Below are 18,198 nucleotides of genomic sequence, written 5' to 3'. Positions count from 1 at the left end.
GAAATTGTAAAAACATAAACAGTGCTACATTTTAATAAAGGTATTTTGTCAGCTTTAAATAAACGGAGGTTTTAATATATTGCTAACTTTTAGAGTGATTAAAGAGTGCAATGGAAATCAGCCAAAAAATGAGTCATGTCACTAAAGTTTAAAGTAAGTGAACGTTGCTGCACTGAATTAAGAATAACCACAGCTTTATGAAACCCTCACAGTTTTGGAAAGTGTGGTAGAGTTTATTACAACGACTGATTCCCGTAATATTTATTTAGGTATGAAAGCTTCCAAAACATTTTCATACTTCACAATGTATTTTAATGAAGTCCCACTATGACCCCTGAGAGTGCACAGTGCATCATAAAACAGTCATGACTCTTTCCTTTCACTTGCAAAGTTCGGGATCACGTTGTGAAGGGATTCTGCAAGATGCCACCTATTGATCAGTTTGCAATATTATAATTCTGATTAAAGAGACCTATATATAAAAAATGTAGGAATTCATTACGCAAGCAGCTGTTTTCTCCCACTTTTCTCTCACTACTCTCTCCTTTGCATTGCAGCAGTGTTACTTTTTTCCTTCTAAAAACCGTGCATATTTGCAGAATATCTGAATGTAGATAGTAGAGGGTTAAAGTACAAGGATCTCTTTTATCTCCTGTTGCCATGGTGACTCATTGCATCAAGGCTATTATCGTTGGCTTTTTATACTCATGGTGCCCGTGCTGAACACTGAGTGAACTTACTCAAAGTAGACTCAACAAACTCAAATCTGCTGATCTGAAAGCAAACACTGAGTTTCCCACCTGATGGTAATTCAATAGGAGCTGTGAGTTTGTTTAACCTGCTTTCTGAGACGGGACCCTGACCAGTTCATACACACAACAAACAGTAAAGACTGAACAATCACAATACACAACAAGTCAATAAACAAACTTCCATCACTCCAGCGAGATTTTAAGGGTATAACACATGCGTTAAAAAGCTAAGCTACAAAGTTTATACAGCTCGATAGGCTTGAATGTCTGAAGGATTTCATCCACAGGGGCCCCCACCCTAGAACAGCCGTTTAGCTGTTTAGATATACAGCTTAGATGTGATGTTTCACAAGCTCAAACCAATAATTTTAATAATTCAAACACATTTAAATCAGCATTGCAATTTTTTTTTCTTTTCTTACTATGCTGTTTCCGTTCCCATTTATGTGTAGGCCCTTGTCATCAAGAGGACAGGACATCCGGCTGTGATCAGTGGACAGTCCAGGAGAACCTGATAAATAAAGACAATCACTATATAGTTAAACGGTCCTGATGAGTAACTTTAAAATTAGACCTTAATAACACGTGTCTAATTTTTATAATTTACCACTAATTAAAATTGCAGCCAATCCATGGTGGCTTGCAAAGTGTAAACATTGAGGGTACATTTTTTAGCTTCATTTTAGTGATTTGTTTTCAAGATACACAGTAAATCACAGACAGCATACGCATTTTCTTTGATATGAAATTAGCTTAGATGATTAAATACTTGCTTCCTGATTTGGTTACTCTCAACAAGCAGGTCTTGTGCATGAATTCTACCATGAAAGAACAAAGGATGACTCAAAGACAATTGGACTTGGACCAGTAGAATAGGCAACAATACTATTCATCGCCTGACCATGTACCATATACACTGCTCAATAAATAAAGGGAACACTTTGACAACACAATGTCAATCACACTTCTGTGAAACCAAACTGTCCACCTAGGAAGCAACACTCAATTTCACATGCTGGTGTGCAAATGCAATAGACAACAGGTGGAACTTATAGGCAATTAGCAAGACACCACCAATAAAGGAGTGGTTGCAAGTGGTGACCCCTGGCTGATGTTTTGGCCACTTTTGAATGCAAGCGGGGCTTTCACTCTTGTGGTAGCATGAGACGAAGTCTACAACCGACACAAGTGGCCACAGCTCATCCAGGATGGCACATCAATGCGAGCTGTGGCAGAAAGGTTTGCTCTGTCTGTCAGCGTAGTGTCCAGAGAATGGAGGCGCAACCAGGAGACAGGAAAGAGGTCGCAGGAAGGCAACAACCCAGCAGCAGGACCGCTACCTCCACCTCTGTGCAAGGAGGAACAGGAGGAGCACTGCCAGAACCCTGCAATATGACCTCCAGCAGGCCACAAATGTGCATGTGTCTGCTCAAACGGTCAGAAACAGACTCTTAAGAGATACAATTAAGTGACATTAATTGCTCTACTCTGAGCTCCTCCCTGGTGATCAAGCTCCTCACCCTGACCTCTAAGCGTGCGTCCAGCCACCCTACGGAGGAAGTCCATTTCGGCCGCTTGTATTCGTTCTTTCAGTCATGACCCAAAGCTCATGACCATAGGTGAGGGTAGGAACTTAAATTGAGAGCCTCGCCTTTCGGCTCCTTTGTCACCTCGATGGACCAATACAGCAACTGCATGACTGCGGACACTTTCCCTTATCCCCCCCACTCGTGAACAAGCCCGAGATACTTAAACTCCTCCACCTGGGGCAAGGACTCCCCACCGACCCGGAGAGGGCAAGCCACCTTTTTCCGGTCAAGAACCATGGCCTCAGATTTAGAGGTGGTGATCCTCATCCCAGCCGCCTCACTCGGCAGCAGACCGCCCCAGTGCACACTAATTGGTGAAAACCTCACCCAAAACATGTTTATTTAATTGAGCTCTGCTTTCAAACAGATGAAGTTACCTCTGCTCAAAGACAAAATAAGTCATAACATATTTCTGAGGGATGGAAATTATCACAGGATACCACAGGATGCATTGCCAATGCCAAACAGTGGGTTCTGTTTCCTCCCTTCCACTATGACGTATGAATTTTTAAAGATGACTTTGCACCTACCAGGAGTAAAATTTGAGTTTTAAATTCTACCTACAGTACATTGGAACAATCTCAGCTTGAGCTCCCGACATGATAGTCGTTTGTAAACTCTGCCCTAATTTAGAATTTTTTTTTAAACTAGGCTACTTTTCTGATCTTACACAAAGCACCATTTCTCATCTGTCCCACCTTCCAACCTTATTTTTCCACTTTTTGTGTCACACATGGAAGAGTTCAGTTTCCTTCTTTCAGGAGCAGGGGATCACAACAATTGTTTCTTACAAAACTGCTTTGCTCAGGCAACTCTGCATGAAAAAATTGCTTTATTCCTTGATAAAATTGCATTAATTGTGAGAGTTAAAACTATAAGACACTAACCTAGAGGCAGTTTTAGAAAAGAGGGAACTTCTCGCAGATACTGGACAGTGATGGTGACCTCATCTCCAGCAGTGCGCAATAGGTGAACCTTTGGGGAGAAAAAAGCAAGGGGCAGAAATATCATGATATCATTATATACATAAAAGAAGTTAAAGCCCAATAGAAGTACCTTATTTATTTGTTTGTATTGTGAGGACAATGCTTGTAGGCATTGTTACATATAAATAAGGTGCAACCGATGCAATGTATGGAATTCTAGACATGGCTAATATGCAGTCCTTGACCCTGTTTATGCTTGTTGTACAGTAAATAACACACATACCACAACACCGTAAAATAGACATAAAAACTGAAAATTGCATCAGACATAGATAAGCAGCAAAATAGATGCATTAGTAATAAAAGAGAAAATTTAAAGGCCATTGTTTCTAATTCATCATGCTGCAGAAAAGTGATGGCTAACAACAAAGAGAAGCACCTCATTATGTGCGTTTGCGTTCCTGAAGTGAATGTAGAGAACGGCTGATGAGGCTTCACAAGGAGAAAGAAATGACAGACTACAGAAGATTGCGGTTATGGGTGAGTGCAGGGAGAAAATATATAAAAAACAACAACAAAACAAACCGCGTAAAATTGCTGTCAATCATTATCTCCCTTTAGTGTCAGATTTGGTAAATCTCCTTCTCAATATTTTTAATTTGTCAATGCTTCAACTTGAACAAAGACAGCAACCTGCAAAGAAAACAAGACAGAAGGTTTACTTTAATCTCCATATTGAAAGCCTCTGGGATTTGGTGCTACACCTGGAAGAAGGATGGAACAGCAATGAACGGATAAAGAGGGCTTTTACAACAGCTAATAATGAATATACTCACAACTTCCTCATGAGTACAAGGCTCTACATTTATGCCATTGACCTAAAGAAATCAACAGAGAGAATGGAAAGGCAAGTACATAAATATATTGCAGAGAAGTGTGCAGTTCATGCACTATGTATATTTTAACATTGCTTTTCAATAAAAGATTTTAAAAAACTATGGAGGCATTTAATGGAACCCAATAGAGACCACACAAATACACAGAAAACTACAAGGTCACAAATTTTACGACAAAAGTTGTATCACACAAATTAGACCCACATAATGACCAACAATCTTTCAGACTTCTTTGTGATAGGGGTGGGATGGTCTGCATGTCTGCATCTGTAAGTCTAACTTCTCGGGCTGAGGTTAAACCTGTTATCTACTGATATTATCAACATTAAAAAATTAAGTCTTTTAACCAACCCTATAAATGCAATCATCTGCAGTGTGATGATGAGGATTTCAACACAGGTTCATCATTTTCTCCAATTGCACTTTTTAAAATTTTGGTTGAAATTGTCTTGCCACAAGCTATCAATCTGACGAACCAATCATGCCTCCCTGTCTACCTGCTTGTTCTCTACCCCTTGCGTACGCTAGCCTACACAAAGCGTGCCACAGATGGAATTTATGCTGTGAGGTACTTACAATTGAATGAGAAGTGTGCATGTGAGGGGTATGGCTTTTGAGGGGGCACAGCGTCTCCCTATTTCTACCAAGCAATCCGATATGGATCAGTACAGTTTGGTATGGTTCGGTACAGCCTAATCCTGGTTGCGTTTTCACAATCAACAGTGCCCTATTTGGTAGGCGGTGTGTAAGCCGGATTTCCATACCCTCGTCAGCTACGTGTTAGCGTGACACCATAGCAACGCGGCTCAGTGTGCCCCGCTAATCAATTCAACATAGAAGAAAAAGCCGACACAGGAAACAAAGATCAACGATGAAAGCATCCAGCAATTTAACTACTTTGTCCTTGGCATGTGTCTCAACGAAATCAAGCTTTGTTTTAGAGAAGGCTGTGTGCTGCGAGGAGAAATGTAGCCAAAAGAAAACCTCTACTGGGTATTTAAACATGGCAGGATTGTGTTTGCTACTGTCACATGGGAAGTGACGATCCTTCCGGCCAATCAATGGTGTTTAGCTCCACCTTTAGGGGTTAGATTGATATAAATCACGAAATAACCAACCCGTACCGTCCTACTTTTTGGTAACCTTCTGCTGGGGTGCCAAGTGTATCGATACTAGTCTAAGGGTACAGAAAGTTGGAAAGGTACGGGTTGGTAATTGGGACTATTTCCCGGCTTTAGTCTATGGAAATGCCAAATAATACAGGCCATACCTAGACAAACCGAACTGAACCTCTTAAAGCCCTGTTTCCACCAAGCAGAAATGGGGGTATGGGGTGGGTATAGGCAGAGCTCGAAGGGATTGCTACTTTCAAATCATGTTAATTTTTTAAAATGATCAACTCTGTCTTTAAACAGGTCTACCTTATGATTTATACTATTTTTTGGCTTCCAATAAATCCATTGTGTACTCATAAAAATCCAATAAACCTAACAATCGTCAACTGAATTTAATATCATTTTCAATAAGGAGAAACGTTTTATTCATGTATTACTAATGTAAATAAATATTCAAAAGTTCATTCTTTTGGCATTGATTTGAGTCAACTTCAAGCAATGCAATGCAACGTATTTACCAACCTGCAACACGGCATCTCCAACAAATAGCTTCCCAGTCTGATTGGCTGTAGGGGTCAGAGGACAAGTGTCAGAGGTTAACAACAACATTGTAAAATAATTGATCATTTCATACTTGTTATGGTGTGGAAATAGCAATTAATGTCCCCGACAACATGCTGCAGTTCAAAGAAAGAACATAGGAAACCATGAAATGCAAGACTAATCTGGATACAAACTCATCTGCAGGGACAAAGGAAGAAACAATGAAAGCTCTTTACCCAGGGAATGATAAGACATAGCATCTCATTTTAGAAGAGGTTTTAAGAGAGATGTGTGCACACGTAATTTAAGTAATCCCCTCCATCTAGCTGGCAGTATGGTCCCATAATTAAATCCAATCACTGTTTTCTGCATCAGTTTTTTTACTGAGGGAAAAACGGCACACCTAATTAACAAAAAAAGTGAGGACTATATAAAAATGCATCAGATTTGAAACCCCCCTTACATACTGAGTCCATCAGTTACCACTGTGTGCATAAGACATTATGTAGTATGTTTGTGTCAAAAAATCTGACAGGACTTGGTTAAAGTTTTTGAAGACCCTTCATGGAGATCATAATGGCCGTGTGAAGACACTCTATGCACCATGCAGCAGTCAGTATAGAAACGTCACTCTCCCTCCAATTGGCTCGGGCTGAATTCTTCTGAGAATATCCTGAGTTCTTGGACTTGCTGCGGATCAAATAATCTGGGTGAAGTCACAGCGAATAATTTGTTTGCTTGCATTGCATACATATATGTACTGCTAATGCAGTACAGTTTATGTCTCCTGTATTTCTGAAGGGAAGCCTTCAGACAGCTAACAAACAGCATTAATGATGCTATTCAAGTTAAAACAAAGCCTAAAATGAATGAATGAGTTGTTCATTTTAACTCAAATACAATGAAATAAAAAAAGTTGTGAAAGTGAGTAGTGGAGAAAGTAAGTGAAGTAGTGAAATGAAACTGTCTTACCTACTTGATCTTTAAAAATCTTTGAAATAACCACAGGCACTTTGTGCTCTGCCCCTCCCTGAGAAGCAGGAGAGACAAAACAGAAAAAAAAAACATTGTTAAAAGGCTGTTTTAAAACTCTGAAAAAAAAAAGAAAGATTTCTCACGCAGTCATGCCTGTAACCCAGAACTTTTTCATATCCACTTTATTCTCTACATAATAAACAAGTATCTGCTTACTTTGATGCTTAAGCCCAGACTGCCAGAAGCCTGTCTTCGCAGTACAACAGTTCTGTGCTTTAGAAAGTGGGAGTTTCTTATTGGCAAAAATAAATCATGAACATTGAAAAAGTATTCTGAAGTAATATAGCCTGAGTAACAAATGCAAGACTCTGGCACACTTACACTTACTTGGGGCTCACTTCCACTTGTGCAAACCACATCCATCTTCTGAATGGTTAATACATCTTTGGTCAGTTTTAAGCAGACATCATATGTATTGTTGGTCTCCTCATTGAACATCAAAGCAATTCCAGATTTTGTCTGTTGGAAGTGAGAAGAACATTGACATTTTACAAAGCTGAGCAATTATGTGCACAATGAACATATTAATCCTCTTTTCTTAATCTGTGATCTATTTTGGGGTAAATTGGTTTTGCTTGAGTCTAAAATTGTGTGTAATAAAACAAACAATAGTTGCTTGCTTTTAATTGCCTAGTTTTTGCTTTATGAAAAAGTGATACTCAAAAGTTACATTAAGAAACAGAACAAGACAGTTTGACTTTGAAGCGGAAAAAAGAACAAAGTTGTCAGACAAAATAAAATCAATATTTGGGATTCTACTTTCTTATTTTATTTGTTTGTTGTGAAAAGTGTGCAGCCTTTTAGCTGTACCAGAGTTATCCACGAGCTAATTTCTAGTCTCTGTGCAGGAGACAGACAATGTCTCTGTTAAGAAACAAAACATACTAATATCTTCATAACAATACACAAGCAGTGAACAATGACGCTATATTAGTCCACAGTGAAATTCACACAATATAATATAAAAACAATAATGGCTAAGAGCATTTGATTCAAGCTACACCAAAAGTAGGCGTATACAGGGGAGGTTGGAAACCTGTCACAGTGGTGCCAGGACAACAACCTGCTCCTGTACATCAGCAAAACCAAGGAGCTGATTGTGGACTTCAGGAGAGGACAGCAGAGGGATTACACCCCACTGAGAATTGATGGGACGCTGGTGGACAGGTTGTGTAGCCTCAAGTACCTGGGGGTGCACATCTTGGAGGATTTAACACGGGTAACCCACATAGACAGTCAGGTGAAGAGGGCGAGGCAGCGCCTCTATCACCTCAGACAGCTGAGGAAATTCAAAGTCTCTGTGAAGGTCCTGAAGACTTTTTATTCCAGCGCGGTGGAGAGTGTGTTGACTGGAAACATCACCCAGTGGTAAAAGCACTGTATGCAACCGAAGAGCCCTGCAGAGGGTGCTAAAAACAGCAGAGCGCACCATGGGTCCCTCCAGGACATCTTCAACAGGAGGAGCACAGCCAGGGCAAATGGATCATGAGTGACCCCCCACCACGAGGGAAACAGACTGCCCATGTTCCTACCCTCTGCCTTCGACAAATCAAGGCAAACACAGAAAAAGCTTCTTTCCTCAGGCTATCCGGACTGTTAACTCCACTCTCCTTGGTTAAAAACATAAATCTGCACTTTGACACCTCTGGACATTGTTTACATTTTTCTATATTTTTATACTTTTCGTACATTCAATAATCTTTTGAACATTACTATTTTTACTGGACCCTGGTCACTTTTACACTTCACACACTGACACTATACAATGTTTACAGTATTCTATTCTATATTTATTATTTTGTACATTCAAATATTCTATTCTATTATTGCTAAACTGAGTGTTTATTGTCATTATTGTTATTGCATGGCCTGTGGAACAGTCCTTACATTTCACTGCACATCTGTATGATCATGTGACAAATAAAAATCTTGAATCTTGAAAAAACAACAGCTATACACAATATATATCTCCACAGCACTACATTATCATAATAACATATCGATACACTACAACAGGCCCATAGATACTTTTAGAAGCAGCTACATTTTTTATTCTTTAACAATTTCCCCCCCCCCCCCAAATCATTATGAAACAAAATTCACGAGGACTTTTGTGGAAGCTTAATGGGCACAGCTTTGACAACACAAAACAGTGTTGACAAGAAATGGGAAATGGTCTTCAGCTATCGTGCTTTTTTAGTCTTTCTAATCTTCTGACTGCGCTTTTACTGTACACTACAGGTCACACATCCATTTACTCGGCTATGTACAGTACTTTAAACTGACCATTATAATTAATGTAGCACCTGTGGTCCTAACCTGGTTGGATAGATAAGATACTAACATCAATCTAGGTCCTAAAAGAGTATGCACCTTTAATGACTGACAAAAAGGAGTTGGTGTTGGTTTGAACAGTTGACACTCTTTAAAGCCTTCTTAGCATAAAAACCATTTACAGTGATGATTTATAGGAAAAAAAAAAAGTCCTTTCGAGTTGGACTTGAATTCTCCTCTATAAAGATGAATTGTGAGAAAAGTTCAACGCGCAAAAGAGTTCAGCTTCCGGGAAAAAATTCCAGAGGTGTGTTTTCAAAGTCAATGTCTACTACTACTACTACTACCCGGGTAGGTTAATAAGAGTGTACGTGTCTTATCTGGGATAAAAAGAACAAATGACTCAAGCAATCCAACGTCCTCTGAGCAGGTCCTGCAGCTGGCCACACTGTGTGACCGACCTCCTCACTCACGGGCTGGGCTCGCCATCAAGTTCATCTCTTTTCTGGTACTTCAAACTAAACAAAAAAACAAAAACCCTACACAAATAGTGCAGAATTGTAAATTATCAAGTTCTTATTCTGTTTCTAACATGAGACCTCATTAACTTCTACTTCAATCAGCATTTTTCAATGTATAGCCAAAATCTAAGGAAATACCTCTAAATACATTCAAAATGAAATGCTGTGTATTACAACAATTACCTTTTCACGACAAAAATATAGTGTCTTTCATTTAATCACCATATGTCATGGTATTTTAGCAGATAAATGAATTATCAATCTTTATAATCCTTTATACTCTTCATATTTCCTTTCTTTAAACTCTTTTAAACAAAGATTTGCATTTTAAAATTTAAGTTTTGACTACTGTTACACATAACTAGTGCAACAAATGAGTTAAAACACATTTGAAATGTGCTTTAAACCTTTGAAGTGGTGCTGCTCTGAACCATAGCTTAGTTTAGTAATTAGCATTTGCTAGCTTCTAGCATACAGTTCCACATCAAATTACTAACCAGACAAATACAATAGATTAGCCAGTAGCAACTCGCGCTAGCATCCCGCGTTAGCATTAGCGACCTTTTTCAAAACATAAACAATGACATAAAGTGCACAAAAATACAGTGGTAGCTTCAGAAAGTCATCTCGTAAATACCTTTGATCTTTTAGCCCTACCCAAATTTCCCCCACTGGGAGATCAATAAAGTTTATCCTCATCCTTTCCTTTAGTATCTAAACTTAAACAGCTTATATTGGTCCATTCTCTCACCAGAGGCTAGCAAAACATTATGCTAACTTGCAATAGGAGCTCAAACTCACCTGAGATTCATAGAACACTGACCAAAGTTGTCGTCCTCAAGTTTACAACTTGTTTCTGCTAGAAACAGCAAACTTATTAACATAAGAATATTCCTTAGACTAGATTAATCAAGGTTTTATAATTATTTTACAGCAATCATGCCGAAGTTCCGTCCGCTCGTGGCTGTGAACCTCACGTCTGCAGGGTGATTGACAGGTCAAGAAGCAGCAACTTCACTGCACTCTCTACTGCTATTCTCTCTATTACACCTATATCCAAACAACAAATATAGGTTTAGGAGCCCTATATTTCATATGGGTTACATTTACAAATCCCATTCATACATATAAAAAGCAGCAGTAGCAACTTGGCCAAGGACACAACAGAGGTATTGTTGTAGGAGCTGGGGATCAAACCCCCAAACTTCTGGTTGAGAGATGACCAATTCTGCCAACTGTACCACAGCCCGAAACCCCAACACATTCATTGCATCACTAAAAGTTAGAAATATATGTCTAACCAAATGCTCGACTGTTAATGAAAACTTTTTACATTGTCTGAGGTTTAGAGCAATCCAAATTAACATAACTGAACAGATAAAAAGCAAAGTGTGGAAGAAAAACAATTCTTGGTCATGTTGCCTCTTAATCAATATCAGGGTGTAAAACAATGTTTGAGGTTTACAAATCTAGAGTAGCATAAAGGTGAATTTGTATACAATTTGAAAAAAATACTTAAATCATGAATCCTTTATTAATATGCTTGTGGGAAATCTTTACATAGCACACAAGTGGAAGGATTAAATAGAAATCTCAACATCATAAAGACATATTGCATGGGGGTCTCTACTCAACTACAGTTCACTCAGATAGGGACTGTAAGTACAAACCCCAATTTCAATGAAGTTGGGATGTTTTGTAAAAAGTAAATAAAAACAATGATTTGCAAAACCTTTTCACCCTGAATTAAATTGGATACACCACAAATATTTGATATTAAATGTTCAAACTGATAAACATGATTGTTTTTTTGTTGTTGTTGCAAATATTCAGTCATTTTGAATGTGATGCCTGCAACACATTCCAAAAAAGGCGGGACAGTGGCAACAAAAGACTAGGAAAGTTGATCAAAAAACAGTTCCACGGATGAATATGTTAATTGGAAATAGGTGAAGGTCATGATTGGGTATAAAGGGAGCATCCCCAAAAGGCTTAGGTGTTCACAAGAAAAGATGGGGTCAATGCTTTGTGAACAACTGCATGAACGAATAGTCCAACACTTTAAGAACATTTCTCAACATACAATAGCAAGGAATTAAGGGACTGTATCATCTACAGTCTACAATATTATCAAACAATTAAGAGAATCTGGAGAAATATATGCACATAAGCAGAAAGGCATAAAACCAACATTAAATGCATGTGACCTGAATTTCCCTCGGGATCAATAAAGTATCTATCTATCTATCTATCTATCTATCTATCTATCTATCTATCTATCTATCTATCTATCTATCTATCTATCTCTCAGGCAGCACTGCATTAAAAACCCACATCACAAGGATATCATCACGTGGGCTCAGGAATACTACAGAAACCCTTGTCAGTTCACAGTTTGGTACTACAGTATATCTACAAGTTCAAGTCAAAACTCTACCATGCAGAGTGAAAGCCATATATCAACAACACCCAGAAACGCCGCCAGCTTCTCTGTGCCCGAGCTCATCTGAGATCAATCAATCAATCAATCAATCAATCTTTATTTATATAGCGTCAATTCATAGCAGGCGTTATCTCGAGACACTTTACAAAAGCAGGTAAAGGACCTTACTGTTTGTCTGTTAACATTAACAAAAGAGCAGGTAACAAGACCATGCTCATTGTTATGTTTACAAAAAGCAGGTAAAGGACCTTACTTATGGCTATATTACAAGAGCCCAGCTTAATCCGTCATAGCGTGGCAAGAAAAAACTTCCTTTTAACAGGCAGAAATCTTCAGCAGACCCGGGCTCATGACGGAACAGCCATCTGCTAAACTGTGCTGGGCTTGAAAATGGGATGGGGGAGATGGGACAAGATGCAGAAAGAAGAATAGGATGGGAGATGGACTGATGCAAATTGCAAAATACCTGGGTACATGGGTTTTTTACATTAGATTTACAAATAACATTTAGACATTTATGAAGAATTATATGAAGAAATGTAAATAATTGACATGTCAACAAATATAAACCTCATGGTTTGTATGGTGTGTTTGAATGATGTGCATTGGTTCTCCTAAACAAAGTTTGCAGACAATTTAGGTTTTCTAAGAAAACCATTGCAGTTGGTTATTTAAAAAAAACAGATCACTTCATTGGAGTTTCTGTGGAAAAGCCAAGATCTTGTTTCAGTTGCATTTACATTACTAAATAAGGCAGGGAGTACAAATTAATAATCAATAACCCAGTCCCATCATTGGCCTTGGAGAAGTCCCTTATCGTGCAGACAGGTTCACTGTGCCCTTGCATGTTACAGATCATCTCTGTTGAACGGGTGGTTGGCAGCTAGGGCTAGCTTAGTGTCAATGTCTCAACAGAAAAGACAGTCTTTGAGTCATTTCCTTTACCACTTTGTTTTACTTTTTCACAAGGTTTTCTCAGCATAAAGCTCGCAATGTGTTTACAGATGACAGCAGGCGAGTCTAAACAACCAAATCATAATTATGCATATCGGATCATTTTTTGCTTATTGTTTAATGGTGCATCTTTTTGCAAAGTGAGTCAGTGCAAAGTCGTTAGATTCCGTTTCATAATGACACGTGTTTCTTGGACAAAACTAAACTAAAAGCAATCAATGTAAGCCATGATTACCTTGAAAGGAAAGTACTGCTTTATTATTAAGTTAGTGTATGTCTTTTTTTTTTCCAGAAATTGAGCATGTTCCTTCTGGCACATTTAAAGGGGACATATTGGGGAAAATCCAGGAGTGAATGATGATGGGAGACTCAGGGGGGCTCATTGTATTTAAAGAGACACACAAACCAAAAGCGTTCTAAGAGAGCTGGTATATACCGGGTCACAATGATCCTCTGGTGCTTGATTCATTTTATATTTTCACCAAAGCACACAACAGATGTTTCATTTAGACCCTACCATGTCAACACACCCATGTGGGGCCAATGTGGGTCAGATATGGGCTGGTGAATGGGCCCCATCTGGGCGGCCCAGCTGGGTCCCGGTTAATTCTGTCCAGGGGTTCCACGGTGGCCCCATGTGGGCAAGCCCAGATGGGCTCAAGGTGGGCATTACATGGGCCCTAGCTTAGACATGGGCAACCAAGGTTTCTCCCATCTGGGGCCCAAACTAGCTGGGCCCCAAGTGTGCTTATTATGGGTCCCTGTAGTAGCCATTATTATTATGGGCAAAAGTCCAAGTTTGTCCATGAACAAAAGTTTTGCTCTATGCTGCGGTGGAGTCAATGGGTGGAGAAAGCAGGGGATTGTAGAGTTTAACACAATCCAACTTGTGTTGATGTCACAAATTGAGAAAATTTCAAATAGCATTTTTCTGTTTTGTCAGACTTATGCAGATCACAAACAAAGGACTGGATTAAACTGATTTTCTGGATTTTGTGGGTCAATAGACATTCAGACTACCCAAATGTTATAAAACGGTCAAAGTGGATTTTTCATGTCCCTGTTAACAACACAAATTGTAACAAATTTATGGATTATTTTTAAAACCTTTTCCCTTGAGACCTCTATTGAAATAATGATTTCCCTATTTATGCATATGTCTTTATGGGTTTATTTTACTTTAATGTATAATTACTGTCTTTCATTTGTACTTCCCTGTTTGTACTTTATGTTATTTTTGTTTACCGGACTTTACATGTGTGTTACTCTTTTTCTTTAAATTAAACACATACAGATTGTATCTGTATGCGTTGTCTCTACAAACAACACATACAGATACAACCAAAAATCTTTTATTCTAACAATCAAAACTTTACAATCAGATCAGACTTGTAAATACATCTGGTCATTAACATGCATTAATTGTTCTGCCTTGGATCTTAATATATGCTAATGAAACACTTACAGAGAACAAGTATCCTTTTACTGAATTAGAAAACATTTCTTTTGAGGTCCCAGACTGTCAGTCGCAACCTTAATTCGATGTATCAGTATGTATGTCACTACACACTCTCATGAAACATTCAGAGCCATCCATATAAGACTGTAATTACTGCCTGGTTTTGTAGTTGGATAATTGAATATGACTGTGCAGCAATAATGTATAACTTATGTGTCCTTGAACTTCCTACTGGGACTAATTATGAGCTTTAAAAAAGCTTGGTCTATGATAAAACATTGGAGTCTGCCCTTTGGCCATTTTCACAACCCTCATGGGTTCCCAGAGTTCCTAGTATTAGTTATTATGCCATATGGAGATTGGAATATTAAGTGTCAAGACATCTGACAACAAATTATACCTGTACATAATGATTTAGTCACCAATTTATAAAATGTTGACTAAAGCAAAGTAAGAAATTGTTTAACCATGTCAAACTTCATCATTCATAGAGATGAATCTGTTTTTTGAATTAGCTGCACACTTTTCTTACTGAAATACTCTGGGCCATTGCAGTACACTCTCTTGTGAGCCACCATGCAAATGATCCCAATTAAAGTAATTAAGCAAACTAAGTATTCATTTACAACTAAATTGTGCTACCTAGTTACAATTTAGGAAAATCTTAACAGACTTGGCAACAGATTTAAAATTCAAAGACACAAATGTGGAAATAATGCTTGTCTGGTTCACTTATGTTGACATAACATTCAAACACAAGGTCACACAATTGCATATGGACAGATATACTGTATGTTACTACTACATACTTACTAAAGGCTCAGTTCATATGCATTAAAACAGCCAAACTGAGGATCCATTTGAAACAGTTTTCTGCCAACACAATTTGAATACAAGCCAGTTCCAAGAGCAACAGACTAAAACATGAGGTTAGTACAAACAGTAAATAAGAGTTGACATACATTTGACTGAAAGCAGGAAGTCAAGAAAAACAGAAATGCTGCCATGAAAACAACAAAACCTCCTCTGGAAAACAACATATGATGGATATGCAGTGCAAATACAATACATACAAATTCAACAGTAAAAAAAACCCAAACAATATTTAACCCAATTTTTTTTTCCAAAGGTTTATTTAGGGGCTTTTACTTCGAGATAGAGATGATGTTAAAAATCAGGGAGAGAGTTGGGAATGACGTGGGAAAGGAGCATTAGGTCAGATTTGAACGGCTGCCCGGCCGACCACATTGGAGGACCAGCGTCTCTGGGGCACATGCACTAACCACCAGGCTACTGACGACTAGGAATGTTAAGATTAATCCTGATAAATCGATTCAAAAGTGTCAAATTTCACATCGGTACTCTGAAAAATGAATCGCAATAATATGGTGAGGTTCAGCAGCAGTAAAGCAAAGGCGGTTGGCAGGTGCAAAGCAAGATTTTGAAATTCAGGAAACACCATCTTTTAAAAAGGAGGTTTCAAAGCATTTTGGCTTCATCAAGACAGAAAATGAAAAAGGTGAGATGACAACAGGGGAAGACAAAAACTCTGTGCAAATATTGCAAGCAGACAGGGGACTACACAAATAGCACATCTAACATGATGCATCATTTAATCGACAGCACAATGAGAAGCTCCAAACATCTTCCCTTGTTCAGAAAAAAAAAAACATGCAAAGGCCAAACCACACTGACAAGCGGATTTGCAGCGCCCAAGGAATATTTTTTTCGGTCAAAATGTGTCTTGTTTCATTTTGTAAAATAAATCGTGAACCCCACATCATGAGTTTAGTGAATCATTCCATCACTACAGACCAATATTATTTTGTATACGATTATTCAACCTCTTACTTGCATAATGTAATGCTTTTGGTTAACTATTGGTCAAGGACCTTCACAAATGCAGGGTCTGCAAACAGAAACTAACTAAACACAAATAAGTTTTAAATTGACACCATGATGCGAAACTCAAGTTAACCGCAACTCTTCAGGGTTGAGTAAAAGCCATGCAGATACTGATTTCTCATATTGAAACAAAGACATTCTGCTTACTGTAGGCATAGTTTTAGCACTCAGTCTGGAGAGTTCAAGTGTGAAAGCTGAATACTGAGTAAATTTAATCAGACTTCTGTCCCCCAAGGCTTAGGTACCCCTTTTGAAAGAAATGCTTTCTGAACAAAAAGTGCTCACAAAGCAAGACTCACAGAACTGATGAAATTCAATACTGTGTTTCCCATGGAGGAAGGGCAATGGCTAAATTCCAGGAAGAAATATTCTCTAATTCTATGTTCCAACAAAACCAAAAATTCACATAAACATAAAACTGAATAGCTTTACATAAAACTAAAAAGATGTCTTTTTTTCACAACATCAATTGAAAAGTATAGATCGGCTGGCCATGCAGAGTAAATGCAACAGCCAAAAAACAGTCAGTACCGTTGATACAGTACCCTGCCGTGGACTACATTAGGCTACCTTAAATACATTTAGTATAGGCCAAAATCAACATAAAGATATTTGAAGATTTTCTGGCTCTAATAAGCAGTAGCCTAGCATAAAAATAGTTTCTTGGCAAAGAGCAAGGTCCTCCGTTGGATTCGGCATAAGCAATGGAAAACGGTAAACAAAGCAACATCGTTTTTCAGCAAATATTGTTCTAAAGTTGAAGCTAAGCACACGTAGACCGTTGACTCGAATAATCACGCAACCTCGATAAATAATAAAGAAGCACAAAACCATATAGAATGCGCTCTTTATTAAAAGTTATAGGCTATGCATTTTAAATTACAAGCACCAAATTTTGCTAGTTATTATGGGACATGCGCGGAAACTTCCTCCATCTTAAATAGCCTATCACTAAGCTTATTGTGAGTCACAACGTAATGGGCAAAACACACTTAATAGTCCGTTCTTAAGAGTCTGTATCCCTCTATCGCCTACTGTACATCAAGTAATAGAACTGCACGCAGACTGATGTGCTCAAATAGCCTACCTGCCACTACGCAAAGGCTATGGCACATTGCATTGGATAGTGGTGAAGTAACACTATCCACATCCATGATATTTAATGTAAATAAATGGTTGACTTGCCGAAGTTGGAACCATATGGCTGGCAGGTCGCTCGATCAGCTCCGGTTGTTGATCCCTGGTTACATTCATTTCACATAAAAACGCTTTCTCTGTCCGCTGACTTCGACGGGAGTTTCTCAAGTCATTTACCAGGCTAAATACTGTAAGTGTGTTTCACCGGCATCCCGGTCAACGACGGAGGAAGGCTGAGAAACCATGGCTTTAAAAAAACGCCAGTATCCTGAACAATTTTGCCTGGTTGGTTATAGAACCAAAATGAAAACGGAGATCGGTGCAATTATTGTCTCTTTGGCTCAGCCTAAACTGTCAGCACAGGCTCCTCTGCTGCTGCTCATCCGTCTCTCCACCTGCCGCCTTTCCTCTTATTAACCATTCCTGCGTCAAACCACGGGACATGAACCATTCGCTGAACCGTTATTATAATCCTGACAGCTAATTAGCGAGTTACCATCATATTTTGTGGATACTATTTTGTGCATCATAACTTCTAATTTGCAGCAGTGGCACTGGAAAGGTGGAAATTATGGATTAATGGAGTCACTGCTTTCTCTGGTAGATGCAAAATATCAGCATGAACATCTGAGGGCGAAGATAGACTCCA

At 38.6% G+C, this 18,198-nt stretch overlaps 1 protein-coding gene across 15 annotated transcripts in view; it reads right to left on the bottom strand.

Moving 5' to 3' along the window:
* The window catches only part of sntg2 (syntrophin, gamma 2), a 36,677-nt gene extending 18,735 nt beyond the window's left edge, over positions 1–17,942 (bottom strand). For 3 of the 15 annotated variants that reach the window (XM_079369676.1, XM_079369683.1, XM_079369686.1), the window contains exons 1-9: positions 8,127–8,518; positions 7,178–7,315; positions 7,013–7,069; positions 6,794–6,851; positions 6,381–6,527; positions 5,801–5,844; positions 4,104–4,145; positions 3,229–3,316; positions 1,175–1,263 (exon numbers count right to left, since the gene is read on the bottom strand). In XM_079369676.1, the coding sequence (XP_079225802.1) occupies positions 1,175–1,263; positions 3,229–3,316; positions 4,104–4,145; positions 5,801–5,844; positions 6,381–6,527; positions 6,794–6,851; positions 7,013–7,069; positions 7,178–7,315; positions 8,127–8,288 (825 nt within the window). In that variant the 5' untranslated portion in view covers positions 8,289–8,518. Of the gene's footprint in view, positions 1–1,174; positions 1,264–3,228; positions 3,317–4,103; positions 4,146–5,800; positions 5,845–6,380; positions 6,528–6,793; positions 6,852–7,012; positions 7,070–7,177; positions 7,316–8,042; positions 8,519–9,591; positions 9,649–10,452; positions 10,674–17,597 lie in introns of those variants that run through there. The other 12 variants (XM_079369677.1, XM_079369678.1, XM_079369690.1 and 9 more) reach the window with 12 other exon arrangements.
* Positions 17,943–18,198: the final 256 nt, after the last annotated feature.

The sequence above is a fragment of the Symphodus melops genome, assembly GCF_947650265.1.
Source record: "Symphodus melops genome assembly, chromosome: 19".
In the NCBI taxonomy this organism is placed as follows: Eukaryota; Metazoa; Chordata; class Actinopteri; order Labriformes; family Labridae; genus Symphodus; species Symphodus melops.
Note: the sequence above shows the minus strand (reverse complement) of the source record. Positions and strands in the feature narration are given on the sequence as shown.